The 27,704-nt window shown below is 45.0% G+C and overlaps 3 protein-coding genes across 7 annotated transcripts in view; 1 reads left to right on the forward strand and 2 right to left on the reverse strand.

The window, feature by feature from the left end:
* Nucleotides 1-4,321, reverse strand: part of LOC110504288 (VPS39 subunit of HOPS complex) — a 37,845-nt gene extending 33,524 nt beyond the window's left edge. For 2 of the 4 annotated variants that reach the window (XM_036963105.1, XM_036963104.1), the window contains exons 1-3: nt 3,840-4,321; nt 3,400-3,465; nt 2,970-3,034 (exon numbers count right to left, since the gene is read on the reverse strand). In XM_036963105.1, coding sequence (XP_036819000.1) covers nt 2,970-3,034; nt 3,400-3,465; nt 3,840-3,912 — 204 coding nt within the window. In that variant the 5' untranslated portion in view covers nt 3,913-4,321. Of the gene's footprint in view, nt 1-2,969; nt 3,035-3,399; nt 3,466-3,839 lie in introns of those variants that run through there. The other 2 variants (XM_036963107.1, XM_036963106.1) reach the window with 2 other exon arrangements.
* The window catches only part of LOC110505940 (probable N-acetyltransferase camello), a 669,337-nt gene that overhangs the window by 193,537 nt on the left and 448,096 nt on the right, over nt 1-27,704 (forward strand). The window lies entirely within an intron of this gene.
* LOC110506013 (transmembrane protein 87A) lies at nt 4,894-27,507 on the reverse strand. 2 transcript variants are annotated; one of them, XM_036963119.1, is made up of 20 exons: nt 27,266-27,507; nt 26,444-26,501; nt 25,967-26,064; nt 25,619-25,735; nt 25,401-25,448; nt 23,791-23,847; nt 22,648-22,798; nt 21,985-22,046; nt 20,610-20,793; nt 20,349-20,448; nt 18,150-18,243; nt 16,862-17,042; nt 16,629-16,687; nt 15,227-15,330; nt 14,962-15,038; nt 14,454-14,524; nt 13,009-13,061; nt 9,794-9,824; nt 5,739-5,810; nt 4,894-5,652 (listed from the first exon to the last, which is right to left on the reverse strand). In XM_036963119.1, the coding sequence occupies exons 1-19, from the start codon at nt 27,368-27,370 to the stop codon at nt 5,769-5,771; spliced, it is 1,692 nt and encodes a 563-aa protein (XP_036819014.1). In that variant the 5' UTR covers nt 27,371-27,507; the 3' UTR covers nt 4,894-5,652; nt 5,739-5,768. The 2 variants fall into 2 exon arrangements, with proteins under 2 accessions (XP_036819014.1, XP_036819015.1); XM_036963120.1 differs by lacking the exon at nt 27,266-27,507 and adding an exon at nt 26,941-27,087.

Consider the following 27,704-nt stretch of genomic DNA (forward strand, 5'->3'; position numbering starts at 1 on the left):
GTGTTCCATTATTAAAGGGACCGGTGTTCCATTATTAAAGGGACCGGTGTTCCATTATTAAAGGGACCGGTGTTCCATTATTAAAGGGACCGGTGTTCCATTATTAAAGGGACCGGTGTTCCATTATTAAAGGGACCGGTGTTCCATTATTAAAGGGACCGGTGTTCCATTATTAAAGGGACCGGTGTTCCATTATTAAAGGGACCGGTGTTCCATTATTAAAGGGACCGGTGTTCCATTATTAAAGGGACCGGTGTTCCATTATTAAAGGGACCGGTGTTCCATTATTAAAGGGACCGGTGTTCCATTATTAAAGGGACCGGTGTTCCATTATTAAAGGGACCGGTGTTCCATTATTAAAGGGACCGGTGTTCCATTATTAAAGGGACCGGTGTTCCATTATTAAAGGGACCGGTGTTCCATTATTAAAGGGACCGGTGTTCCATTATTAAAGGGACCGGTGTTCCATTATTAAAGGGACCGGTGTTCCATTATTAAAGGGACCGGTGTTCCATTATTAAAGGGACCGGTGTTCCATTATTAAAGGGACCGGTGTTCCATTATTAAAGGGACCGGTGTTCCATTATTAAAGGGACCGGTGTTCCATTATTAAAGGGACCGGTGTTCCATTATTAAAGGGACCGGTGTTCCATTATTAAAGGGACCGGTGTTCCATTATTAAAGGGACCGGTGTTCCACTATTAAAGGGACCGGTGTTCCACTATTAAAGGGACCGGTGTTCCACTATTAAAGGGACCGGTGTTCCACTATTAAAGGGACCGGTGTTCCACTATTAAAGGGACCGGTGTTCCACTATTAAAGGGACCGGTGTTCCACTATTAAAGGGACCGGTGTTCCACTATTAAAGTGACCGGTGTTCCATTATTAAAGTGACCGGTGTTCCATTATTAAAGTGACCGGTGTTCCATTATTAAAGTGACCGGTGTTCCATTATTAAAGTGACCGGTGTTCCATTATTAAAGTGACCGGTGTTCCATTATTAAAGGGACCGGTGTTCCATTATTAAAGGGACCAGTGTTCCATTATTAAAGGGACCAGTGTTCCATTATTAAAGGGACCAGTGTTCCATTATTAAAGGGACCAGTGTTCCATTATTAAAGGGACCAGTGTTCCATTATTAAAGGGACCAGTGTTCCATTATTAAAGGGACCAGTGTTCCATTATTAAAGGGACCAGTGTTCCATTATTAAAGGGACCAGTGTTCCATTATTAAAGGGACCAGTGTTCCATTATTAAAGGGACCAGTGTTCCATTATTAAAGGGACCAGTGTTCCATTATTAAAGGGACCAGTGTTCCATTATTAAAGGGACCAGTGTTCCATTATTAAAGGGACCAGTGTTCCATTATTAAAGGGACCAGTGTTCCATTATTAAAGGGACCAGTGTTCCATTATTAAAGGGACCAGTGTTCCATTATTAAAGGGACCAGTGTTCCATTATTAAAGGGACCAGTGTTCCATTATTAAAGGGACCAGTGTTCCATTATTAAAGGGACCAGTGTTCCATTATTAAAGGGACCAGTGTTCCATTATTAAAGGGACCAGTGTTCCATTATTAAAGGGACCAGTGTTCCATTATTAAAGGGACCAGTGTTCCATTATTAAAGGGACCAGTGTTCCATTATTAAAGGGACCAGTGTTCCATTATTAAAGGGACCAGTGTTCCATTATTAAAGGGACCAGTGTTCCATTATTAAAGGGACCAGTGTTCCATTATTAAAGGGACCAGTGTTCCATTATTAAAGGGACCAGTGTTCCATTATTAAAGGGACCAGTGTTCCATTATTAAAGGGACCAGTGTTCCATTATTAAAGGGACCAGTGTTCCATTATTAAAGGGACCAGTGTTCCATTATTAAAGGGACCAGTGTTCCATTATTAAAGGGACCAGTGTTCCATTATTAAAGGGACCAGTGTTCCATTATTAAAGGGACCAGTGTTCCATTATTAAAGGGACCAGTGTTCCATTATTAAAGGGACCAGTGTTCCATTATTAAAGGGACCAGTGTTCCATTATTAAAGGGACCAGTGTTCCATTATTAAAGGGACCAGTGTTCCATTATTAAAGGGACCAGTGTTCCATTATTAAAGGGACCAGTGTTCCATTATTAAAGGGACCAGTGTTCCATTATTAAAGGGACCAGTGTTCCATTATTAAAGGGACCAGTGTTCCATTATTAAAGGGACCAGTGTTCCATTATTAAAGGGACCAGTGTGCCATTATTAAAGGAACCAGTGTGCCATTATTAAAGGGACCAGTGTTCCATTATTAAAGTGACCAGTGTTCCATTATTAAAGTGACCAGTGTTCCATTATTAAAGGGACCAGTGTTCCATTATTAAAGGGACCAGTGTTCCATTATTAAAGTGACCAGTGTTCCATTATTAAAGTGGCCAGTGATTTCAAGTCTATGTTGACAGCAGGACAACGGTAGAATAAGTGCCGGACATAAGGACAGGCCCGTAAACTCTTTCCAGAACTTGAAATGCCAATTGCGCTATCGAGGAGGATCCTTGTTGTTGTTGTCGTCATTCGAGTGGTCACGTGTTGGAGCTGTGGTATGAACTGTATTGTACGCATACAGAGAGGGGGGAAGCTAATGGGGGCTAAGCTAGCACATGATGCAAAACACACACCAAATCCTTGTCAGTCATTGTCATACCACGTTTGGCTTGACAAATGGCAGCAACTGAACCAGGCTAGGACAATGGAGTGTCTACTATATTTCTTTAATCTGACATCCCTCATTTAAAAAAAATTATAATAATTAAATGACCGTCACATCAACAGAATGTGAAGTCTCACTCTGACTAATATACAGTAGGGCAAAAAAAGTATTTAGTCAGCCACCAATTGTGCAAGTTCTCCCACTTAAAAAGATGAGAGAGGCCTGTAATTTTCATCATAGGTACGTACACTTCAACTATGACAAACACTCTGACTAATATACCTGCTGGATCTTCTTTGAGAAGTTCTTGTTGGACTTCTCCAGAGTTACCTCAAACCTGTTGGTACCTACGAGGAAGAGAGAGAGAGAGAGATAGGATATGTTTCCTTGTTTTAAACACCTGCTACGGAATGAGGAACAAAATAAAAAACACAATGACGCTGGAAACTATGCTTGCAGACGTCAAACATTCACACACAAATAGACAGGGCCCTGGGGGAGACACATACAAATAGACAGGGCCCTGGGGGAGACACATACAAATAGACAGGGCCCTGGGGGAGACACATACAAATAGACAGGGCCCTGGGGGAGACACATACAAATAGACAGGGCCCTGGGGGAGACACACACAAATAGACAGGGCCCTGGGGGAGACACATACAAATAGACAGGGACACAGGACACTGACAGCAGTCTCTCTCTTATTCACCTGCATTATTTTTTATCCTGTAGAGCAGGAGATGGCCTGGTTTAGTGCCGACCAGAAGCCAGTCCTCTGTTATGTGATAGGAGGAGAGAAGGTCATGATCAGTAAGTATGGATACATCCCAAATGTAGTGCACTAGGACTCTCGTCAAAAGTAGTGCACTACATAGGGAACACACATCACAGAGCAAAATTATAACAACGGTATTAAATTCTCCACGTCCTCGACCATGTGCAAGACAGGGTTGCTTTGTTTACAAATGTCGGGTCACCTCAAAACTCATCAAGGTAACATTGCTACAACTAGCAGACAAGAGTTATCTGCTGGTTATCTGGTAAACAAACCAGTCAGCTAACTTAGTACCTACCTAGTTAACTAGTTAGGTAGTTTATGGCAACAATAATTTGCAAATGTTAGTTAGTTTGCTGACATTATCAACTTACCCCAAGCAGCAAGACAGTCAATCTGCAGAGGCAGTTTCTCCAGGATAGGGACCGGTTCGTAAGCGTCATGCATTGTGGAGTCTCGGTAGTTACCGGTAGTTTAGTTCCCCCTATAAATAATCTAGTAACGTTAGTGACAATAACAAAACATTTTTAGGCAACGTTACAAAAAAAAAAGGTACGTCTGGAAATGTCAAGTCCAACCCCCGTCGATTAAACCGTGTCTTTAATCGGTGCAGGTAACCTTAACATAAATCCTCTGTCATTCGTTGAAGCCATGACATCCAAAACAAATAGCGAGCAAATTGATTAGCGAACGAACTTTGCTTTATTAGCGAGAGGACACCATGGATAACGCGTTAACAACATGCCCTATTATCCCCATGTTGGTCTTGACCGAATAAATAAATACTAAATACTTATCCTATAAAAATGTCCTGCTAGTCAATAAGCTAACACAAGATATATATATATATATATATATATATATATATATATATAAATAAAACTGCTAACACACAGTGTCTGTTCCTTACTGACACGTCACGTGATCAGTACATCAGAGAGGAAGAAGCGGAGCGAGAGGGGAAACTCCGCCCAACAATCTGTCTCCTCCGGAAGTTGCCGTTTTTCTTCCCGCACACCAAGCGAGGAGGGTTTTTGTATTGGGATGTCGAGTTTGGTCAACTAAAAAAATAAATAAAATGTAATGGCTTATTTGCTGGGTGAGGTTTATTTGATCGAATATAAGTTGCTTAGGTTGTTACGAGTGTACTGATATAAATGGGACACGTGACACACCGCCAACATTGATTAACATAAAAAAACAACAACATTTATATCGAAGTTGTGCGTTAAAGGACGTGTATTTCCATTGTCAGAGCGGCCACTCGAAAATCTGGTCAATATAATGGATAATATGTGAGCACAATCATGAGGGATGAATTAGAACAAGGCGAACCTTAACCAGCGTTCTAGTACCGGGTCGTAGTAGAGAATAATGAGTATCTTGTGACCCCCCCCCCCAAAAAAAAATCACATAATACTATACACATCTTGTATTAATTTGCATTGTGACAAGGTTTTAATATAAACTTTAATCCCAGAATAAACAGCAAAAAATGCATACAATAATGTAACAAAGAAATTACAACACAGATCCACTTTACTGTACATTAGATGCTGTCCTTATTTCCTGCTAAACAAACAACAAAAAATATGCAATGCAGGATAATTTAACAATACAAAAACATATGTTGTCTGTAGAATAAATTACTGGGTGAGTGGGCCTAGTCTGGCCTCACAGGCTGTGTTTAACTTGCACTGTGTCAGTGTTGGGGAGGGGGAGGGAGGGGTGTCAAATTAATTATCTTGGGAGGTGGTGGCAGAAACTAACATAAAAAGCCTCACAGTGACACATAATAATGCATTTAGCAAATCTGACAAATTATCAGACTGCCCCTGTGTCAATACTATTATAGATAGGTGTCAATGGCAGACTGACTGACTCACTGGGCCAAGTGACATTCCAAATGGAGTGCACTACTGTTGACCAGGGCCCATAGGGTACACTACCTTTTGGGCCCTGGTCAACAGTAGGGCACTACCCTATGGGCCCTGGTCAACAGTAGTGCACTACAGAGGGAATAGGGGGCCATTTGGCAAAGCCTTAGAGTTTATTAGCGGCTGCATGGCGGTGCTCAAAATGAAGGAACATAAAAGTGTTGTACATAAATATAGGATCTGATGGATCACTTCATTTGACTCCATCAATGGCTGCCTCGGTGAAACCCCTCCCCTCGGTGAAACCCCTCCCCTCAGTGAAACCCCTCCCCTCAGTGAAACCCCTCCCCTCAGTGAAACCCCTCCCCTCAGTGAAACCCCTCCCCTCAGTGAAACCCCTCCCCTCAGTGAAACCCCTCCCCTCGGTCATTCCATTTTGGATCTCTCCATCTTGGTTTTCAGAATTTCCTGGGGACAAAAAGCGAGAGAAACATGTGTCTCTGTTGAATGATGGTAACACAAAATATAACTTTTGACTGAGCTTTATTTTTTTGTATTTTTTTTAAAAAATAGACAAAAAATGTGACCGGCAGTCATTAGAGACATTGGGGCGGAAGGTAGCCTAGTGGTTAGAGTGTAGAGGCGGCAGGTAGACTAGTGGTTAGAGTGTAGAGGCGGCAGGTAGCCTAGTGGTTAGAGTGTAGAGGAGGCAGGTAGTCTAGTGGTTAGAGTGTAGGGGTGGCAGGTAGCCTAGTGGTTAGAGTGTAGAGGAGGCAGGTAGTCTAGTGGTTAGAGTGTAGGGGTGGCAGGTAGCCTAGTGGTTAGAGTGTAGAGGCGGCAGGGTAGACTAGTGGTTAGAGTGTAGGGGCGGCAGGGTAGCCTAGTGGTTAGAGTGTAGAGGCGGCAGGTAGCCTAGTGGTTAGAGTGTAGAGGTGGCAGGGTAGCCTAGTGGTTAGAGTGTAGAGGCGGCAGGGTAGCCTAGTGGTTAGAGTGTAGAGGCGGCAGGGTAGCCTAGTGGTTAGAGTGTAGGGGCGGCAGGGTAGACTAGTGGTTAGAGTGTAGGGGCGGCAGGTAGCCTAGTGGTTAGAGTGTAGAGGCGGCAGGTAGCCTAGTGGTTAGAGTGTAGAGGTGACAGGTAGCCTAGTGGTTAGAGTGTAGAGGAGGCAGGTAGACTAGTGGTTAGAGTGTAGGGGAGGCAGGTAGCCTAGTGGTTAGAGTGTAGAGGCGGCAGGTAGACTAGTGGTTAGAGTGTAGGGGAGGCAGGTAGTCTAGTGGTTAGAGTGTAGGGGTGGCAGGTAGCCTAGTGGTTAGAGTGTAGAGGCGGCAGGTAGCCTAGTGGTTAGAGTGTAGAGGAGGCAGGTAGTCTAGTGGTTAGAGTGTAGAGGCGGCAGGTAGCCTAGTGGTTAGAGTGTAGAGGCGGCAGGTAGCCTAGTGGTTAGAGTGTAGAGGCGGCAGGTAGCCTAGTGGTTAGAGTGTAGAGGCAGCAGGTAGCCTAGTGGTTAGAGTGTAGAGGAGGCAGGTAGTCTAGTGGTTAGAGTGTAGAGGCGGCAGGTAGCCTAGTGGTTAGAGTGTAGAGGCAGCAGGTAGCCTAGTGGTTAGAGTGTAGGGGAGGTAGGTAGCCTAGTGGTTAGAGTGTAGGGGTGGCAGGTAGCCTAGTGGTTAGAGTGTAGAGGCGGCAGGTAGTCTAGTGGTTAGAGTGTAGGGGAGGCAGGTAGACTAGTGGTTAGAGTGTAGAGGCGGCAGGTAGCCTAGTGGTTAGAGTGTAGAGGCGGCAGGGTAGACTAGTGGTTAGAGTGTAGAGGCAGCAGGTAGCCTAGTGGTTAGAGTGTAGAGGAGACAGGTAGTCTAGTGGTTAGAGTGTAGGGGAGGCAGGTAGTCTAGTGGTTAGAGTGTAGGGGAGGTAGGTAGCCTAGTGGTTAGAGTGTAGGGGTGGCAGGTAGCCTAGTGGTTAGAGTGTAGGGGAGGCAGGTAGACTAGTGGTTAGAGTATAGAGGTGGCAGGGTAGACTAGTGGTTAGAGTGTAGAGGCGGCAGGTAGTCTAGTGGTTAGAGTGTGGAGGTGGCAGGTAGCCTAGTGGTTAGAGTGTAGAGGTGGCAGGTAGACTAGTGGTTAGAGTGTAGGGGAGGCAGGTAGCCTAGTGGTTAGAGTGTAGAGGCGGCAGGTAGACTAGTGGTTAGAGTGTAGGGGAGGCAGGTAGTCTAGTGGTTAGAGTGTAGGGGTGGCAGGTAGCCTAGTGGTTAGAGTGTAGAGGCGGCAGGTAGCCTAGTGGTTAGAGTGTAGAGGAGGCAGGTAGTCTAGTGGTTAGAGTGTAGAGGCGGCAGGTAGCCTAGTGGTTAGAGTGTAGAGGCGGCAGGTAGCCTAGTGGTTAGAGTGTAGAGGCAGCAGGTAGCCTAGTGGTTAGAGTGTAGAGGAGGCAGGTAGTCTAGTGGTTAGAGTGTAGAGGCGGCAGGTAGCCTAGTGGTTAGAGTGTAGAGGCGGCAGGTAGCCTAGTGGTTAGAGTGTAGGGGTGGCAGGTAGCCTAGTGGTTAGAGTGTAGGGGAGGCAGGTAGACTAGTGGTTAGAGTATAGAGGTGGCAGGGTAGACTAGTGGTTAGAGTGTAGAGGCGGCAGGGTAGACTAGTGGTTAGAGTGTAGAGGCGGCAGGTAGTCTAGTGGTTAGAGTGTGGAGGTGGCAGGTAGCCTAGTGGTTAGAGTGTAGAGGTGGCAGGTAGCCTAGTGGTTAGAGTGTAGGGGGGCAGGTAGCCTAGTGGTTAGAGTGTAGAGGTGGCAGGTAGCCTAGTGGTTAGAGTGTAGAGGTGGCAGGTAGCCTAGTGGTTAGAGTGTAGGGGTGGCAGGTAGCCTAGTGGTTAGAGTGTAGAGGCGGCAGGTAGCCTAGTGGTTAGAGTGTAGGGGAGGCAGGTAGCCTAGTGGTTAGAGTGTAGAGGTGGCAGGGTAGTCTAGTGGTTAGAGTGTAGAGGTGGCAGGGTAGTCTAGTGGTTAGAGTGTAGGGGTGGCAGGTAGCCTAGTGGTTAGAGTGTAGAGGTGGCAGGTAGCCTAGTGGTTAGAGTGTAGGGGAGGCAGGTAGACTAGTGGTTAGAGTATAGAGGTGGCAGGGTAGACTAGTGGTTAGAGTGTAGAGGCGGCAGGGTAGACTAGTGGTTAGAGTGTAGAGGCGGCAGGTAGTCTAGTGGTTAGAGTGTGGAGGTGGCAGGTAGCCTAGTGGTTAGAGTGTAGAGGTGGCAGGTAGCCTAGTGGTTAGAGTGTAGGGGGGCAGGTAGCCTAGTGGTTAGAGTGTAGAGGTGGCAGGTAGCCTAGTGGTTAGAGTGTAGAGGTGGCAGGTAGCCTAGTGGTTAGAGTGTAGGGGTGGCAGGTAGCCTAGTGGTTAGAGTGTAGAGGTGGCAGGGTAGTCTAGTGGTTAGAGTGTAGAGGTGGCAGGGTAGTCTAGTGGTTAGAGTGTAGGGGTGGCAGGTAGCCTAGTGGTTAGAGTGTAGAGGTGGCAGGTAGCCTAGTGGTTAGAGTGTAGAGGAGGCAGGTAGCCTAGTGGTTAGAGTGTAGAGGCGGCAGGTAGCCTAGTGGTTAGAGTGTAGGGAGGTAGGTAGCCTAGTGGTTAGAGTGTAGGGAAGGCAGGTAGCCTAGTGGTTAGAGTGTAGAGGTGGCAGGTAGCCTAGTGGTTAGAGTGTAGGGGTGGCAGGTAGCCTAGTGGTTAGAGTGTAGAGGCAGCAGGTAGCCTAGTGGTTAGAGTGTAGAGGTGGCAGGTAGCCTAGTGGTTAGAGTGTAGGGGTGGCAGGTAGCCTAGTGGTTAGAGTGTAGAGGCGGCAGGTAGCCTAGTGGTTAGAGTGTAGAGGTAGGTGGCAGGTAGCCTAGTGGTTAGAGTGTAGGGGGGCAGGTAGACTAGTGGTTAGAGTGTAGGGGAGGCAGGTAGCCTAGTGGTTAGAGTGTAGGGGGGGCAGGTAGCCTAGTGGTTAGAGTGTAGGGGGGGCAGGTAGCCTAGTGGTTAGAGTGTAGGGGTGGCAGGTAGCCTAGTGGTTAGAGGCGGCAGGGTAGCCTAGTGGTTAGAGCGTTGGGCTAGTAACCAGCAGGTAGCCTAGTGGTTAGAGGCGGCAGGGTAGCCTAGTGGTTAGAGCGTTGGGCTAGTAACTAGCAGGTAACCTAGTGGTTAGAGTGTAGAGGAGGCAGGTAGCCTAGTGGTTAGAGTGTAGGGGCGGCAGGGTAGCCTAGTGGTTAGAGTGTAGAGGTGGCAGGTAGACTAGTGGTTAGAGTGTAGGGGCGGCAGGGTAGCCTAGTGGTTAGAGCATTTGGCTAGTAATCGAAAGGTTGCAAGTTCAAATCCCCTAGCTGACAAGGTACAAATCTGTCGTTCTGCCCCTGAACAGGCTGTTCCTAGGCCGTCATTGAAAATAAGAATTTGTTCTTAACTGACTTGCCTAGTTAAATAAAGGTAAAACATTTTAAAAAAGAGAGAAGTTCCTTACCTCCTCTTCGTCAAGCATTACTGGGAGGGCTCTGTAGAGGGAGACAGAGAGAGAGGGAGACAGAGACAGAGAGAGAGGAAGACAGAGATAATTGCTTATTTGTTCATGTATGATTTTTTTTAAATGTACAGTACCAGTCAAAAGTTTTAGAACACCTCATTCAAGGTTTATTTTTTTTATTTTACATTGCACAATAATAGTGAAGTCATCAAAACTATGATATGACACATATGGAATCATGTAGTAACCAGAAGCTTTAAACCAAATCAAAATATTTTATATTTGAGATTCATCAAAGTAGCCACCCTTTGTCTTGATGACAGCTTTGCACACTTGGTATTCTCTCAACCAGCTTCACCTGGAATGCTTTTCCAACAGTCTTGAATAAGTTTCCACATATGCTGAGCATGCTGGTTAAGTGTGCCTTGAATTCTAAATAAATCACTGACTGTGTCACCAGCAAAGCACCCCCACACCATCACACCACCTCCTCCATGCTTCACGGTGGGAACCATGCGGAGATCATGCGTTCACCTACTCTGCGTCTCACAAAGACACGGCGGTTGGAACCAAAAATCTCCAGTTTGGACTCATCAGACCAAAGCACAGATTTCCATCCGGTCTAATGTCCATTGCTCGTGTTTCTTGGCCCAAGCAAGTATCGTCTTCTTAGTGGTGTCCTTTAGTAGTAGTTCCTTTGCAGCAATATGACCATGAAGGCCTGATTCACACAGTTGATGTTGAGATGTGTCTGCGTTTATTCGGGCTGCAATCATCGGAGGTGCATCAGTGAACTCTAATGAACGTATCCTCTGCAGCAGAGGTAAGGGTTCCCGAGTGGCGCAGCGGTCTAAGGCACTGCATAGCTACAGACACTGATTCGATACTACAGCCCCACAGGGCGGCGCACAATAGGACCAGCGTCGTCCGGGTCGTTGGGGACGTCATTGTAAATAAGAATTTGTTCTTAACTGGACTTGCCTAGTTAAATCAAATCAAAACTCTGGGCCTCCCTTTCCTGTGGCGGTCCTCATGAGAGACAAATTCAGCATTGACGTTTTTTTGCGACTGAACTTGAAGAAAACTTTCAAAGTTCTTAATTTTCCAGATTGACTGACCTTCATGTCTTGAAGTAATGATGGACTGTCATTTCTCTTTGCTTATTCGAGCTGTTCTTGTCATGTGATATGGACTTGGTCCTATTTGGTAAAAGACCATCATTTGTATTTATTTAACTCGGCAAGTCAGTTAAGAAAAATATATTATGTACAATGACGGCCTACCAAAAGGCCTCCTTGCAGGGATGGGATCATTTATTATTATTATTATTATTATTATTTATTTTAAATATAGGACAAAACACACATCACGACACTACATAAAGAGAGACCTAAGACAGCAACACAACATGGTAGCAGCACAAAACATGGTACAGACATTATTGGGCACAGACAACAGCACAAGGGGAAAGAAGGTAGAGAGACAACAATACATCACGCCAAGCAGCCACAACCGTCAGTAAGAGTGTGGAGATAGAACGGTCCAGTTTGAGTGTTTGTTGCAGCTCGTTCCAGTCGCTAGCTGCAGCGAACTGAAAAGAGGAGCGACCCAGGGATGTGTGTGCTTTGGGGACATTTAACAGAAAGTGACTGGCAGAACGGGTGTTGTATGTGGAGGATGAGGGCTGCAGTAGGTATCTCAGATAGGGGGGAGTGAGGCCTACGAGGGTTTTATAAATAAGCATCAACCAGTGGGTCTTGCGACGGGTATACAGAGATGACCAGTTTACAGAGGAGTATAGAGTGCAGTAATGTGTCCTATAAGGAGCATTTGAGGCAAATCTGATGGCCGAATGGTAAACATCTAGCCGCTCGAGAGCACCCTTACCTGCTAATCTATAAACTATGTCTTTGTAATCTATCATGGGTAGGATGGTCATCTGAATCAGGGTTAGTTTTGCAGCTGGGGTGAAAGAGGAGTGATTACTATAGAAGTAACCAAGTCTAGATTTAACCTTAGCCTGTAGCTTTGATATGTGCTGAGAGAAGAGCAGTGTACCGTCTAGCCATACTCCCACGTACTTGTATGAGGTGACTACCTCAAGCTCTCTAAACCCTCAGTGGTAGTAATCACACCTGTAGGGGAGAGGGGTATTCTTCTTACCAAACCACATTACCTTTGTTTTGGAGGTGTTCAGAACAAGGTAAGGGTAGAGAAAGCTTGTTGGACACTAAGAAAGCTTTGTTGTAGAGCAATTAACACAAAAGCCAGCTGAGTATAAGACTGTATCATCTGCATGAGCTATGTTATTGATGTAAATTGAGAAGAGCGTGGGGCCTAGGATCGAGCCCTGGGGTACTCCCTTGGTGACAGGCAGTGGCTGAGACAGCAGATGTTCTGACTTTATACACTACACTCTTTGAGAGAGGTACTTAGCAAACCAGGCCAAAGACCCCTCAGAGACACCAATACTCCTTAGCCAGGACCACAATAATGGAATGGTCTACCGTATCAAAAGCTTTGCCCAGGTCAATAAAAATAGCAGCACAACATTACTTAGAATCAAGGGGAATGGTGACATCATTGAGGACCTTTTAAGGTTGCAGTGACACGTCCATAACCTGAGCAGAAACCAGATTGCATACCAGAGAGAATAATATAGACACCCACCCCTACCTGGTCACAACACAACTAATTGCCTCAAACACATTAAGAAGGAAATAAATTCCACAAATGAACTTTTAACAAGGCACACCTGTTAATTGAAATGCATTCCAGGTGACTACCTCATGAAGCTGGTTGAGAGAATGCCAAGAGTGTGCAAAGCTGTCATCAAGGCAAAGGGTGACTACTTTGAAGAATCTCAAATATATTTTGATTTGTTTAACACTTTTTTGGTTACTACATGACTCCATATGTGTTACTTCATAGTTTTGATGTCTTCACTATTATTCTACAATGTAGAAAATAGTACAAATAAAGAAAAACCCTGGAATGAGTAGGTGTGTCCTAACGTTTGACTGGTACTGTATATAATTATTAACCTTCTAGCATATATTCATATACATTGCTTTAGAAGCAATGACAACCACTATTCATGCCAATAAAGCATTTATTGAATTGAGAGCAGAGAGGTGACCAGTTATACAGTATAATGAACATAGCAGTAACTTGGGCCAATACATCTTCAACATTTTCATTTCTTTCCTACTCACACATCAGCAACAGTCGTGGGAATGTTCTCCTCAACCCATTTCAGGTCTTCGTCCTGAGAACAAGAGAAAGGATACGTTCATTTATTGGGATATACGCAAAACAGTGTCTTGAATCAGATTGGACTGTGAAAAGATGACTAAGTTAAGTCATCAGACCCCAACCAAGGATCATCAAAAAACAGTGCTATAAATTCTCGGACAACCCAAAGATTCCTAGATGCCCTTCCAGACTCCCTCCACCTACCCAAGGATGTCCGAGTACAAAAAATTTGGTTAACCACCTAACTGAAGAACTAAATTGAACTTTGCGTAATACCCTAGATGCAGTCGCACCCCTAAAAACAAAAAACAATTGTCATAAACTAGGATCCCTGGTACACAGAAAATACCCGAGCTCTGAAGCAAGCTTCCAGAAAATTGGAACGGAAATGGTGCCACACCAAACTGGAAGTCTTCCGACTAGCTTGGAAAGACAGTAAGGTTTTACTGCTAACCTACAAAGCGTTACATGGGCTTGCTCCTACTTATCTCTCTGATTTGGTCCTGCCGTACATACCTACACAAGACGCAGGCCTCCTAATTGTCCCTAGAATTTCTAAGCAAACAGCTGGAGGCAGGGCTTTCTCCTATAGAGCTCCATTTTTATGGAACGGTCTGCCTACCCATGTGAGAGACGCAAACTCGGTCTCAACCTTTAAGTCTTTATTGAAGACTCATCTCTTCAGTGGGTCATATGATTGAGTGTAGTCTGGCCCAGGAGTGTGAAGGTGAACGAAAGGCTCTGGAGCAACGAACCGCCCTTGCTGTCTCTGCCTGGCCGGTACCCCTCGTTCCACTGGGATTCTCTGCCTCTAACCCTATCACAGGGGCTGAGTCACTGGCTTACTGGTGCTCTTCCATGCCGTCCCTAGGAGGGGTGCATCACTTGAGTGGGTTGAGTCACTGATGTGATCTTCCTGTCCGGGTTGGCGCCCCCCTCGGGTTCGTGCCATGGGGGAGATCTTCGTGGGCTATACTCAGCCTTGTAAGTTGGTGGTTGAAGATATTCCTCTAGTGGTGTGGGGGCTGTGCCTTGAAAAAGTGGGTGGGGTTATATCCTGCCTGGTTGGCCCTGTCCGGGGGTATAGTCGGATGGGGCCACAGTGTCTCCTGACCCCTCCTGTCTCAGCCTCTAGTATTTATGCTGCAGTAGTTTATGTGTCGGGGGGCGAGGGTCAGTCTGTTATATCTGGAGTATTTCTCCTGTCCTATCCGGTGTCTGCTCCCTCTAATTCTTTCTCTCGGAGGACCTGAGCCCTTGGAGCCCTAGACACTGTTGATTTTGTTGCTGCAGACATGCCCAAAGTAATTACCCCTCTGGGATATTATATATATATATATATGTTTATATTGAATTGGACTCGCCGCCTCACTGAGTAGTTTTGAATTGAATTGAATGGACTGACCTCTTTACTGAGTAGTTTCTGTGACTGGGATCCATTAGTCTCAGCCTTGGTGCCTCTCATCTTCATCCCCTCTGGAACAGAAATGTGGAGTTAGATGCAGGGCCTTCAGAAAGTATTCATACCCCTTGACTTATTCCACATTTTGTTGTGTTACAGCCTGAATTCAAATGGTTTAAATCAATTGTTTTCTCACAAATGTAATAAAATAAAATATATATTTAATTCATTTTGAATTCAGGCTATAACACAACAAAATGTCAAGGGGTGTAAACACTTTCTGAAGGCACCGGAGAGACCAGATTCGGGGTCATTTCAGGAAGTACACGGAAATTCCAATTCTCCTCAATGCTTTTCAAATAGGAAAATGTGGAATTGGGTTTACTTTCGGAATTGACCCCCAACCCCGCTAGACTGGAGTTAACCCCCAACCCCGCTAGAGATCCCTATTGTCATATATTATATCAATACAGCAGGAAATCCTAACGTTAAACTGGTTAAAGTCTTTCACCAAAGGCTTCATTCAGCATGGGTTCCTTGGCGTCATCCTCCTCATCGTCTTCATCGATCAGAGGGGAATGGGAGAACCTGCGAGAACACAACACAGCCTCAGACAGGTGCTATATACTATTGTATATTACTACACTGTTACTATTGTAATGTATACACTTACTATTAGATATGTATATATTAGAAGTGTTATTACAAATGACCTCTACCCTCTTTGAAAACATTAGGCAGGTACATAGTCTGTTAAAAAAAAGTTGACCTCTGACCTCTGGCTGTTGGCGGAGGGTCGTAGCAACACCATGATGACCAGGAGGATGGTGGAAAAGAGGAGGCGCCAGAAGGCATCGTCTACCCACAAATCCCTCCAACCCTGAGACACACAGTGGCAGATACAGAGACAGAGACACGGTCTATTAAAAACACAAGACAACAGCATAATCAAGTATAATTTGTTTAGAATACACTGAGCAAAAATAATTTTTAAAAACACGCAAACTGCAACAATTTCAAAAGATTTGAAGTTCAAATCAGTAAATTTAAAAAAAATTAATTAGGCCCTAATCTATGGATTTCACATGACTGGGAATACAGATGTGCATCTGTTGGTCTCAAAAAAAATAAAAAATAATAATAATAATTAAAGCAAGTAGGGACGTGGATCAGAAACCCAGTCAGTATCTGGTGTGACCACAATTTGCCTCATGCAGCGCGACACATCTCCTTCTCATAGAGTTGATCAGGCTGTTGATTGTGGCCTGTGGAATGTTGTCCCACTCCTCTTCAATGGCTGTGGGAAGTTGCTGGATATTGGCGGGAACTGGAACACACTGTCGTACACGTCGATCCAGAGCATCCCAAACATGCTCATTGGGTGACGTGTCTGGTGGGTATGCAGGCCATGGAAGAACTGGGACATTTTCAGCTTCTAGGAATTGTGTACAGATCCTTGCGACATTGGACCTCATGCTGAAACATGAGGTGATGGAGGTGGATGAATGGCACGACAATGGGCCTCAGGATCTCGTCACTGTATCTCTGTGCATTCAAATTGCCATCGATAAAATGCAATTGTGTTCGTTGTCCGTAGCTCACGCCTGCCCATACCATAACCCCACCACCACCACGGGGCACTCTGTTCACAACATTGACATCAGCAAACCGCTCGCCCAAACAACGCCATACACAGGCCAGTTGGACGTACTGTCAAATTCTCAAAAAAATATGTTGGGAGGCGGCTTATGTTAGAAAAATGTACATTCTGGCAACAGCTCTGGTGGACATTCCTACAGTCAACATGCCAATTGCACGCCATCTCACGCTCCCTCAAAACTTGAGACATTTGTGGCATTGTGTTGTGTGACAAAACTTCACGTTTTAGAGTGACTTTTTATTGTCCCCCAGCACAAGGTGCACCTATGTAATGATCATGTTGTTTAATCAGCTTCTTGTCATGCCACACCTGTCAGGTGGACGTATTACCTTGGTAAAGGAGGATATAACACTAACAGGGATGTAAAACTAATTTGTAGACAACATTTGTTTTAGAGAAATTGGAGTTTGAATTTAGAGTTTTTGGAGCGTATGGAACATTTTCTGGGATCTTCTATTTCCTGTTCCTGGGAAACATGGGACTTTGTTTTTTGTTCAGTGTAAAATCTACCAACTCACCGTCTGGCAGTCGACCAGCTTAAACACTTTGGTCGTCCAGATGATGAAGATAATAGAAGCTACGGGAACAAAACAAAGTGAAAAGATAAAATAAATAACTTAGCATTTATTCAATAAGTCAATATTGAGATTACAGTACCCGAGTACAACAAAATTCATATGAAATTGAAAAGCTGTGCCTTTCATACCACTGTGACATTAAAAGCATCCATCAATAATTCCTTTCAACTCACCCAGAACAGAGAAGATGAGTGTGTTGGTGAAATGCTGATACAGAGACAGCTTCACCACGTTCCTACGCAGCTTCAGAAGACGAGTGGTCTGGGACAAGCTTATGAAGATCCACCACATCACACAGGAGTCAATGAGAGAGAGACTCAGGTTAGCCACCAGGGCTACGGTCCCATAGAAACCCTGAAGAGACAGAGAGACAGAGAGAGACAGAGAGAGAGAGAGAGACAGAGACAAAGAGACAGAGACAAAGAGAGAGAGAGAGACAGAGAGACAGAGACAAAGAGACAGAGACAAAGAGAGAGAGAGAGAGATTAACAGGACAGAGAAAGCGAAAGAGAGCGAGAGAAAGAGAGAGACAGAAAGAGAGAGAGGGAGAGACAGAGAAGGAGAGAGAGAAAGGTAGAAAGAGAGCGAGAGAAAGAGACAGAGAGACAGAAAGAGAGAGAGAGAGAGAGAGAGAGAGAGAGAGAGAGAGAGAGAGGGAGAGACAGAGAGGGAGAGACAGAGAAGGAGAGAGAGAAAGGTAGAAAGAGAGCGAGAGAAAGAGACAGAGAGACAGAAAGAGGGAGAGAGAGAAAGGTAGAAAGAGAGAAAGAGAGAGAGAGAGAGAGAGAGAGAGAGAGACAGAGAGGGAGAGAGAGAAAGGTAGAAAGAGAGCGAGAGAAAGAGACAGAGAGACAGAAAGAGAGAGAGAGAGAGAGGGAGAGACAGAGAGAGAGAGAGGGAGAGGTAGAAAGAGAAATAAAAATATTGAGGACAGAGGGACAGTTCAAAGAACGAGAGGTGCATCCAAACTTCACAAGGTGTCTCAAAGTGATCTAGATGAGAAGTGTAGTGATGACACTCGATGAGAAGTGTAGTGATTGCACTCGATGAGAAGTGTAGTGATTGCACTCGATGAGAAGTGTAGTGATGACACTCGATGAGAAGTGTAGTGATGACACTCGATGAGAAGTGTAGTGATGACACTAGATGAGAAGTGTAGTGATGCCACTCGATGAGAAGTGTAGCGATTGCACTCGATGAGAAGTGTAGTGATTGCACTCGATGAGAAGTGTAGTGATTGCACTCGATGAGAAGTGTAGTGATTGCACTCGATGAGAAGTGTAGTGATTGCACTCGATGAGAAGTGTAGTGATTGCACTCGATGAGAAGTGTAGTGATTGCACTCGATGAGAAGTGTAGTGATTGCACTCAATGAGAAGTGTAGTGATTGCATTCGATGAGAAGTGTAGTGATTGCACTCGATGAGAAGTGTAGTGATTAATCCAAACTGTAGCTACTCACTCCTGTGACGCGCAGCACTCCCTCCACGGAGGAGAAGAGCAGGTAGAGCAGGCCTACTGCTGCTAGCCGGTGGACTGTGGTGCCCAGCCTGGGTCTGCGAGAGACAGAGCAGGAAAACAGGGAAAATCAGGGCCTGAACTCACAAAACAGTCTCAGAGTACAGATCTAGGATCAGCTCCCCCCCCCTTTTGTTTTAGATCACACTGGAAAAAAATGGGGGTCTGATCCTCGATCAGCGCTTTTACTCGGAGACGCTTCGTGAATACGTGCCCAGATGTGTGGTCAAAGCTAGGCCATAAAACCAGGGCGTTGATGTGTGTGTGTGTGTGTGTGTATTAGTATCCTCATGGGTATGGGAAATCCCCAGAAGTCCCCACAAGGATAGTAAAACCTGCGCTGTGTGTGTGTGTGTGTGTCACAACTCCTTGTACATGTAAACACTGTACAAGATTGTAGTGCGAGGGAATCCTCCATTAATGTTAGGGTTAGTTTCTTTCGTACCATCATTGTCTCATTGGTGAAATTAGCATTATGACAATATATTGAATTAAATCATTCAAAAACCCTTTATTTAATGCAATTGCAGACAGAAGTTGACAACAGGAACAGGAACAGAGCACGTATATTTCCGAGTAAGTTCTGCGTCAAACAAAAAAAAAGTCTCAAGTTATTTTTTATAAAACCCAATAGTCCCGCCTTCGTGATGTCACTGACCACCTTTTTACTCCCGAGACCAAAACCCTGTATCCATGGCGATACAAACATAGAGTTTCAAATGTTTATTTAAAAGCTAGGCAATAAAATGTCCCCCTCCCCAGAACGTTGATTTATTGTTGAATGTCTGACTGGTCTTCTCTCCCACACTCCCCTGCAGAGTTCTGTCTCAGTCGCACATTACGAGAGGAGAGAAACTGTGGAACAATTCCAAAACTATATAATGAATATATATATTGTTCATCTATAGTCTAGGACCCTATAAAATGTAAGTCTTATAACCTCTCCTTCTATTAATATAACATAAGCAATTATTAATTAATTAATAATAATAATAATAATAAATAATAATAATTAACTAATCAATTATTAAAATACATCAAACACCTGTACCGCCCCAAATCGTGAGCGCTAGGTGAATCCTCACACCATACAGTCGGTAGGTGATGGACAATGACAACAGTTCAGTTCTGAACCCATAGAATAGTGTAATCACAGTCAGTCTTCATATTGTACGCTTTCCAAATGACACTCTATTCCTTTAAAACATAGTGCACTACTTTTGACCGTGGGACCCTAGTTCACTATGACCTGACACCAGACCTCAGTTCTGAACCCATAGAATAGTGTAATCACAGTCAGTCTTCATATTGTACGCTTTCCAAATGACACTCTATTCCTTTAAAACATAGTGCACTACTTTTGACCGTGGGACCCTAGTTCACTATGACCTGACACTGACCCTAGACCTGACACTAGACCTCAGTTCTGAACCCATAGAATAGTGTAATCACAGTCAGTCTTCATATTGTACGCTTTCCAAATGACACTCTATTCCTTTAAAACATAGTGCACTACTTTTGACCGTGGGACCCTAGTTCACTATGACCTGACACCAGACCTCAGTTCTGAACCCATAGAATAGTGTAATTCATATTGTACGCTTTCCAAATGACACTCTATTCCTTTAAAACATAGTGCACTACTTTTGACCGTGGGACCCTAGTTCACTATGACCTGACACTGACCCTAGACCTGACACTAGACCTCAGTTCTGAACCCATAGAATAGTGTAATCACAGTCAGTCTTCATATTGTACGCTTTCCAAATGACACTCTATTCCTTTAAAACATAGTGCACTACTTTTGACCGTGGGACCCTAGTTCACTATGACCTGACACTGACCCTAGACCTCAGTTCTGAACCCATAGAATAGTGTAATTCATATTGTACGCTTTCCAAATGACACTCTATTCCTTTAAAACATAGTGCACTACTTTTGACCGTGGGACCCTAGTTCACTATGACCTGACACTGACCCTAGACCTGACACTAGACCTCAGTTCTGAACCCATAGAATAGTGTAATTCATATTGTACGCTTTCCAAATGGCACTCTATTCCTTTAAACATAGTGCACTACTTTTGACCGTGGACCCTAGTTCACTATTAAAAAGGGGAATAAGTATGACAGGATGAACTCACTTGACGATGCCGTAGCCCAGACTGACTATGAGCACCAGGATGCGAGCCAGAGATCTCTTCAGAGCAGACAGCAACTCGGCAAAGATGACAGCACCTTGGACTGTAGAAGCAGAACATTTAACAGCATTATTATTATTTACAGATTTACAAAAAGAGAATGACCATGATGCAACTCTCCATCAAATCAACCAATCGACATACCAAAAAACATTTTTTTTAAATGACAGTGCATTTCAAAATAAGAGCGTGAATTTAACCGACCATAGTCTCCTCTGTAGCGGATGCTCTGGTACTCGGAGTAGAAGACGGCCTTCTCCAGCATGCCCAGGATGATCACTCCTCCGATCCAGAACTGGATCCTCAACAGATCTTTCCAGTAACAGGCCGACCAGAAGAGCCAGAGCGCCCCGAAGAACACATACACTATACACATCACCATGTAGAACTGGGGAAGAACAAACACATCACCATGTAGAACTGGGGACCCTAGACCTGACACTGACCCTAGACCTGACACTGACCCTAGACCTGACACTGACCCTAGGCCTGACACTGACCCTAGGCCTGACACTGACCCTAGGCCTGACACTGACCCTAGGCCTGACACGGACCCTAGGCCTGACACGGACCCTAGGCCTGACACTGACCCTAGACCTGACACTGACCCTAGGCCTGACACGGACCCTAGGCCTGACACGGACCCTAGGCCTGACACTAGACCTGACACTGACCCTAGGCCTGACCCTAGACCTGACACTGACCCTAGACCTGAAACTGACCCTAGACCTAACACTGACCCTAGACCTGGCCCTAGACCTGGCCCTAGACCTAACCCTAGACCTGACCCTAGACCTGACCCTGACCCTAGACCTGGCCCTAGACCTGGCCCTAGACCTGACACTGACCCTAGACTTGACCCTAGACCTGGCCCTAGACCTGACCCTGACCCTAGACCTGGCCCTAGACCTGACACTGACCCTAGACCTGGCCCTAGACCTGACACTGACCCTAGACCTGACACTGGCCCTAGACCTGACACTGACCCTAGACCTGGCCCTAGACCAGACCCTAGACCTGGCCCTAGACCTGACACTGACCCTAGACCTGGCCCTAGACCAGACCCTAGACCTGACACTGACCCTAGACCTGGCCCTAGACCTGACACTGACCCTAGACCAGACCCTAGACCAGACCCTAGACCTGACCCTAGACCTGACACTGACCCTAGACCTGACCCTAGACCTGACACTGACCCTAGACCAGACCCTAGACCTGGCCCTAGACCTGACACTGACCCTAGACCTGACCCTAGACCTGACACTGACCCTAGACCAGACCCTAGACCTGACCCTAGACCTGACACTGACCCTAGACCAGACCCTAGACCAGACCCTAGACCTGACCCTGACCCTAGACCTGGCCCTAGACCTGACACTGACCCTAGACCAGACCCTAGACCAGACCCTAGACCTGACCCTGACCCTAGACCTGACCCTAGACCAGACCCTAGACCAGACCCAGTATACAGCATTCATTCTCCTGTTATCTTATGTTTCTCTTATTTCTTGTGTACTGTTTTCCCAGTTACACTATTTTGATATTGAATGCTGCACTGTTGGGGCGGGCTGAAACACACCATCATAAGAGGCCAGTCTGCAGGGGAGGAGTATTCACGAGGCCCCTTCATCTCCACGGTCACTGTAAATACACAGACAGGCAGTCAGAGACAGGCAGTCAGAGAAAGGCAGTCAGAGACAGGCAGTCAGAGACAGGCAGGGCAGTCAGAGACAGGCAGGGCAGTCAGAGACAGGCAGGGCAGTCAGAGACAGGCAGGGCAGTCAGACACAGGCAGGGCAGTCAGAGACAGGCAGGGCAGTCAGAGACAGGCAGGGCAGTCAGAGACAGGCAGGGCAGTCAGACACAGGCAGGGCAGTCAGACACAGGCAGTCAGAGACAGGCAGGGCAGTCAGAGACAGGCAGGGCAGTCAGAGACAGGCAGGGCAGTCAGAGACAGGCAGGGCAGTCAGAGACAGGCAGGGCAGTCAGACACAGGCAGGGCAGTCAGAGACAGGCAGGGCAGTCAGACACAGGCAGGGCAGTCAGACACAGGCAGTCAGACACAGGCAGTCAGACACAGGCAGTCAGACACAGGCAGTCAGAGACAGGCAGTCAGAGACAGGCAGTCAGACAACGTCCAATTTCTCATCGCTCTGCAGACAGAAGGGATCTTCAATGACGAAGCACTAAGTCAAAAGGGCCTATGTTCATATTAGAGAGTGTCAGTTACGGTAATACTGACTGATAAAGGCCAAGTTTCCCTGGACATCATTAGGCTCCTCCTCCTCTGCTCCAGGGCGCCCCCCGCTGGCATCTCCACGCTGCTGCGGCTGTACCTTCACTATAAACAGGTAGGGGCTGTCGGACCAAGCCTTGGCCACCGCACCAATATCCTTCAAGGGGACACATGACAAGACACTTCGAACGCATCCCAAATAGCACCCTGTTCCCTATTTTAGACAGTGGTGGGGGGGGAAGTACCCGATTGTCATACTTGATTAAAAGTAAAAGACACCTTAATATAGAATGACTCAAGTCAAAGTGAGTCACCATACGGACACGCCTGGAACCCAAATGGATGACGTCGCGCAATTGAGAGTCGAGTGTGGAGTTAAAATAAATTAGTTTAAATATTATATAAAGTTTAAATATTATATAATAATATAATAATATAATATAATATATTAAATAAATATATTAAATATATTATAATATATTAAATATTAAATATAAATATAATATATTAAATATTATTATATTATATTTAAAGTTTAAATATATTTAAGTATCAAAAGAAAATGTAATTGCTCAAATATACTGAAGTATCAAAAGTATAAATCATTTCAAAATTCCTTATATTAAGCACACCAGATGGCACCATGTTCTTGTTTTGTTTAATATATGGATAAGAAGGGGCACGCGCCAACACTCAGACATGTGTGTTTAGTTGAGTCCACCAGATTAGATGCAGTAGGACCAGAGATGTTCTCTTGATAAGAGTGTGAATTAGACCCTTTTCCTGTCCTACTAAAAGCATGCAAAATGTTACGAGTACTTTTTAAGGTTTCAGGGAAAATGTACGGGGTAAAAAAAAGTACATTATTATTTTCTTTAGGAATGTAGTGACATAAAAATAAGTTGTCAAAAATATAAAATGATAAAAGTACAAATACCTCAAAAAACTACTTACGTAGTACTTTCAAGTATTTTTGACTTAAATACTTTACACCTGTGTACTTAGTACTTAGTCCACTACTTTTGACCAGGGTCCATATGCTGCCATTTCAGAAACACACTTTCAAATGCAAAACACATTTAGAAACAGGCATGACTATGTACAACCTGTTTACAGATATCTTATAAAACAGAGTTCTGATTGGCTTACCGGCTTTTCCAGCCACCCCTGCGGAGCACTCTGATTGGAAGGCCTGCCTTCCTCGCTCTAAACAACAGAGTAACAGTGAGTATACAGATGGGTTTGGGTCCATTTGATTTCAATCACTTTTTTGACCGTACCTCTTGATCTGAACAAAACATTCTCTACATATTTGCCCACGGACAGAAACACCTTATTTACATAAGTATTCAGACATTTTGCTGTGAGACTCGACATTGAGCTCAGGTGCATCCTGTTTCCATTGATCATCCTTGAGGTGTTTCTACAACTTGATTGGTGTCCACCTGTGGTAAATTCAATTGATGGGACATGATTTGGAAAGGCACACACCTGTCTATATATGGTCCCACAGTTGACAGTGCATTTCAGAGCAACAATCAAGCCATGAGGTCAAAGGAATTGTCCGTAGAGCTCTGAGACAGGATTGTGTCGAGGCACAGATCTGGGGAAGGGTACTAAAACATTTCTGCAGCATCGAAGGTCCCAAAGAACACAGTGGCCTCCATCATTCTTAAGTGGAAGAAGTTTGGAACCACCAAGACTCTTCCTAGAGCTGGTTGCCCAGCCAAACTGAGCAATCAGGGGAGAAGGGCCTTGACCAAGAACCTGATGATCACTCTGACAGAGCTCCAGAGTTCCTCTGTGGAGATGGGAGAACCTTCCAGAAGGACAACAATCTCTGCAGCACTCCACCAATCAGGCCTTTATGGTAGAGTGGCCAGATGGAAACCACTCCTCAGTAAAAGGCACATGACAGCCTGCTTGGAGTTTGCCAAAAGGCACCTAAAGTACTCTCAGACCATAAGATTAAAAGATTTAAAGACTTCATTGTAGCAGATAAAGGAACGGAGGTACCAAGATGTAACTATTTGACCTGAATGCCAAGCGTCACGTCTGGAGGAAACCTGGCACCATCCCTACGGTGAAGCATGGTGGTGGCACCATCCCTACGGTGAAGCCTGGTGGTGGCAGCATCATGCTGTGGGGATGTTTTTCAGTGGCAGGGACTGGGAGACTAGTCAGGATCAAGGGAAAGATGAACGAAGCAAAGTACAGAGAAATGCTTGATGAAAACCTGCTCCAGAGCGCCCAGGACCTCAGACTGGGGTGAAGGTTCACCTTCCAACAGGACAATAACCCTAAGCACACAACCAAGACACCACAGGAGTGGCTTCAGGACAAGTCTCTGAATGTAACAGAGTGGGCCAGCCAGAGCCCGGACTTGAAACCGATCAAACATCTCTGGAGAGACCTGAAAATAGCTGTTCAGCGACACTCCCCATCCAACCTGACACCTTGAGAGGATGTGCAGAGAAGAATGGGAGAAACTCCCCAAATACAGGTGTGCCAAGCTTGTAGCGTCATACCCAAGAAGACACAAGGCTGTAATCGCTGCCAAAGGTGCTTCAACAAAGTACTGAGTGAAGAGTCTGAATACTTAAGTAAATTTAAAAAAAAATGTTGTTGCTTTGTTATTACAACAGTTTTTGCTTTGTCATTATGGGGTATCATGTGTTATTTTATTTTAGAATAAGGCTGTAACGTAACAACACTTTTCTTTTAAAATCAAAAGGTGTCTGAATACAATAATATAATACCTGTGGGCTGACGAGGGGTTGATAGGGGCTGAAGTCTGTGTAGTACACCTGGAAGGAGGAATGGAGGCGGGGGAGGGGATGGGGGGATGGGGGGCAGAGATATAATACATCAACCAAGAATTATAAGTCAGTGTATGGCAACCCCCCCCCCCCCCCCCCCCCCCCGCCCCCTCACACACCCCAACCCCAACAACAACAACAACAACAACAGAGCCGACCTTGGGTAGTAAAAGAGTCGAGCAGTTGTCGAAGTACATGTATCCCTGGCTGTAGAAGCCACTCCAGTCCTCCTTCAGCATGTGATCCAGACCAAACATAGTCAGTGCCTTGTTGTCCTACAGGAAGTAGAAACAGAAACAGGAGTATGTCTCTTCTAATGTAGAAATGATGGTGTCTAATTCTTTACAGGCAACACACTATTTTGTGGTTCCGTTATTACAACATTAATGTGATGGCACAGTTGGATATGTCGTACTGTTTCTCTGTGTGCTATGTGTGGTTCGTGTGCAGGGTTTATGACGAGTCAGCCTGTGAGAATGGGGAGAAGAAGAAGGGATTGTACTCACTGGAGTATTAAAGACTTCATTGTAGCAGATCGAGGAACGGAGGTACCAACTGATGTTGAAGGCCAGGGTGGAATCACATAGAGCCAAGTCGCCCTGGACTGGAGGAGGAGAGGAGAGTCAATGGCAGAAACACAGGGAAAGAGAGGTGGTGGGGAGGGGGGGGGGGGGGAGTGGAAAAGTGTAAGGCCCCGTACCAAGTGTTTGTAGTGAAATGAAGGATACTGGGAGAAACACAGCCGCGTGGTCAGGCTGTGTTCAAAATGGAACTATATTCCCTATACAGTAATAGTGCACTATTTTTGACTAGGGAGCGGATAAGGAACAGGGTGCCATTTCAGACTAAGCCCACGAGTAAAGTCAGTTGCACGACAGGAGTAACAGGAAAACCCTGTTTAACTACAGCCGTCAAATCAAATCTTTTTGGGCCTTTTAAGCAAATGATCTTCGTTTTGTCGTCGTCCAAGGTTCATTACTTACATGTCATGAAGATGGTTGTGTTGGCGTACAATGTCTTCCTGAAGACGGCATTTTGTGACTAAAGAAACGAATAGATCAAGTTACCATGGCAGCAAGCACCTTGGACAACCTCTTACCAACTATGTGCCAGTAAGAGAAGGTTTTATGTAAACACTTGTCATGGTTGTGCAATACAACATCAGACAACTAGCTAGTTGGAAAGTTACCTAGCCTTAGTCTTGCTAGCAGTATTATCTCAACTTTAAGAAATAAGGAAACTAGCTATATACACATATTCCATTCACTACCAGACCTTACACTGTAGATATATATATATATATAAATAACAGTATTGTCAGGTTATTGAGGACACAACTGAGTCTTCTCGGCTCAAGGAGTAACGTTAGTAGCAAATCATCTGTGGTAGCTAAGTTAGTAGCCTATCTTCCCAGATAATGTGATGTAATATTGATCATGAAAACAAATCAGACCAGTGTAACGTTAGCTTCAGTACATACACTGGTGTCTGAATCGTCGAAAACCTTCATATTACATCTGTCAACCCAGGATTTAATTTACTTCCCTGGGCTTGACTGTTGTACTTCAAAAAGCCTGCTGGCTAGGCTAGGCTACCTACTGCAGCTGCTATTGAAATACTGTCATGCTACAACACACACACACCACACCACACCACACCACACACACACCACACACCACACACCACACACCACACCACACACACACCACACACCACACACCACACACCACACACCACACACCACACACACCACACACCACACACACACACACACCACACACACAGGACAGTCGCATGTAACTCACTGAGTTGATGTCGACATTCCACAAGGACACTTCTGCCCCGATCCCTGGACGCAAAATTGAAATAAAAAACAACAAACATGACAAAAACACCGTGACATCTGGCATATTTTTTTTTTTTTTCAATTTAATTTGTGTACGAAGCAGTTCCGCAGTCAGTTCCGGGGCCCGGAGTCTCTGTTGGGTGAAGGAGAGGCTTCACGGACGCGCGCCTGGTACCCGGATGGATGACGTCGCGCAATTGAGAGTTGTCTGTGGAGACGAATAGATACCGAATAATAAAGGATAAATGAAAATCTATTGTGTTAATGGGAAAAATGTAATCAATAAATGTTTTTTTTAAATGATAATATATATTTTTTAACGAATACAAAAATAATTCAAAATAATAAACTAATATATTTTAAAAAAAACACTTCCTTGTTTTCTATAAGGAGTTCGA

Source organism: Oncorhynchus mykiss, chromosome 25 (genome assembly GCF_013265735.2).
Source record: "Oncorhynchus mykiss isolate Arlee chromosome 25, USDA_OmykA_1.1, whole genome shotgun sequence".
NCBI lineage: Eukaryota > Metazoa > Chordata > Actinopteri > Salmoniformes > Salmonidae > Oncorhynchus > Oncorhynchus mykiss.

What these genes read in the sequence shown, in the direction of transcription:
- LOC110506013 (XM_036963119.1), bottom strand. Translation starts at nt 27,370, where the DNA reads ATGCCAGATGTCACGGTGTTTTTGTCATGTTTGTTGTTTTTTATTTCA. An exon ending in ACTCATCTTCTCTGTTCTGG is followed by an intron (nt 16,688 to 16,861) that starts GTGAGTTGAAAG and finishes TTGTTCCCGTAG; the next exon opens with CTTCTATTATCTTCATCATC. An exon ending in CATGCTGAATGAAGCCTTTG is followed by an intron (nt 14,525 to 14,961) that starts GTGAAAGACTTT and finishes TTTCTGTTCCAG; the next exon opens with AGGGGATGAAGATGAGAGGC.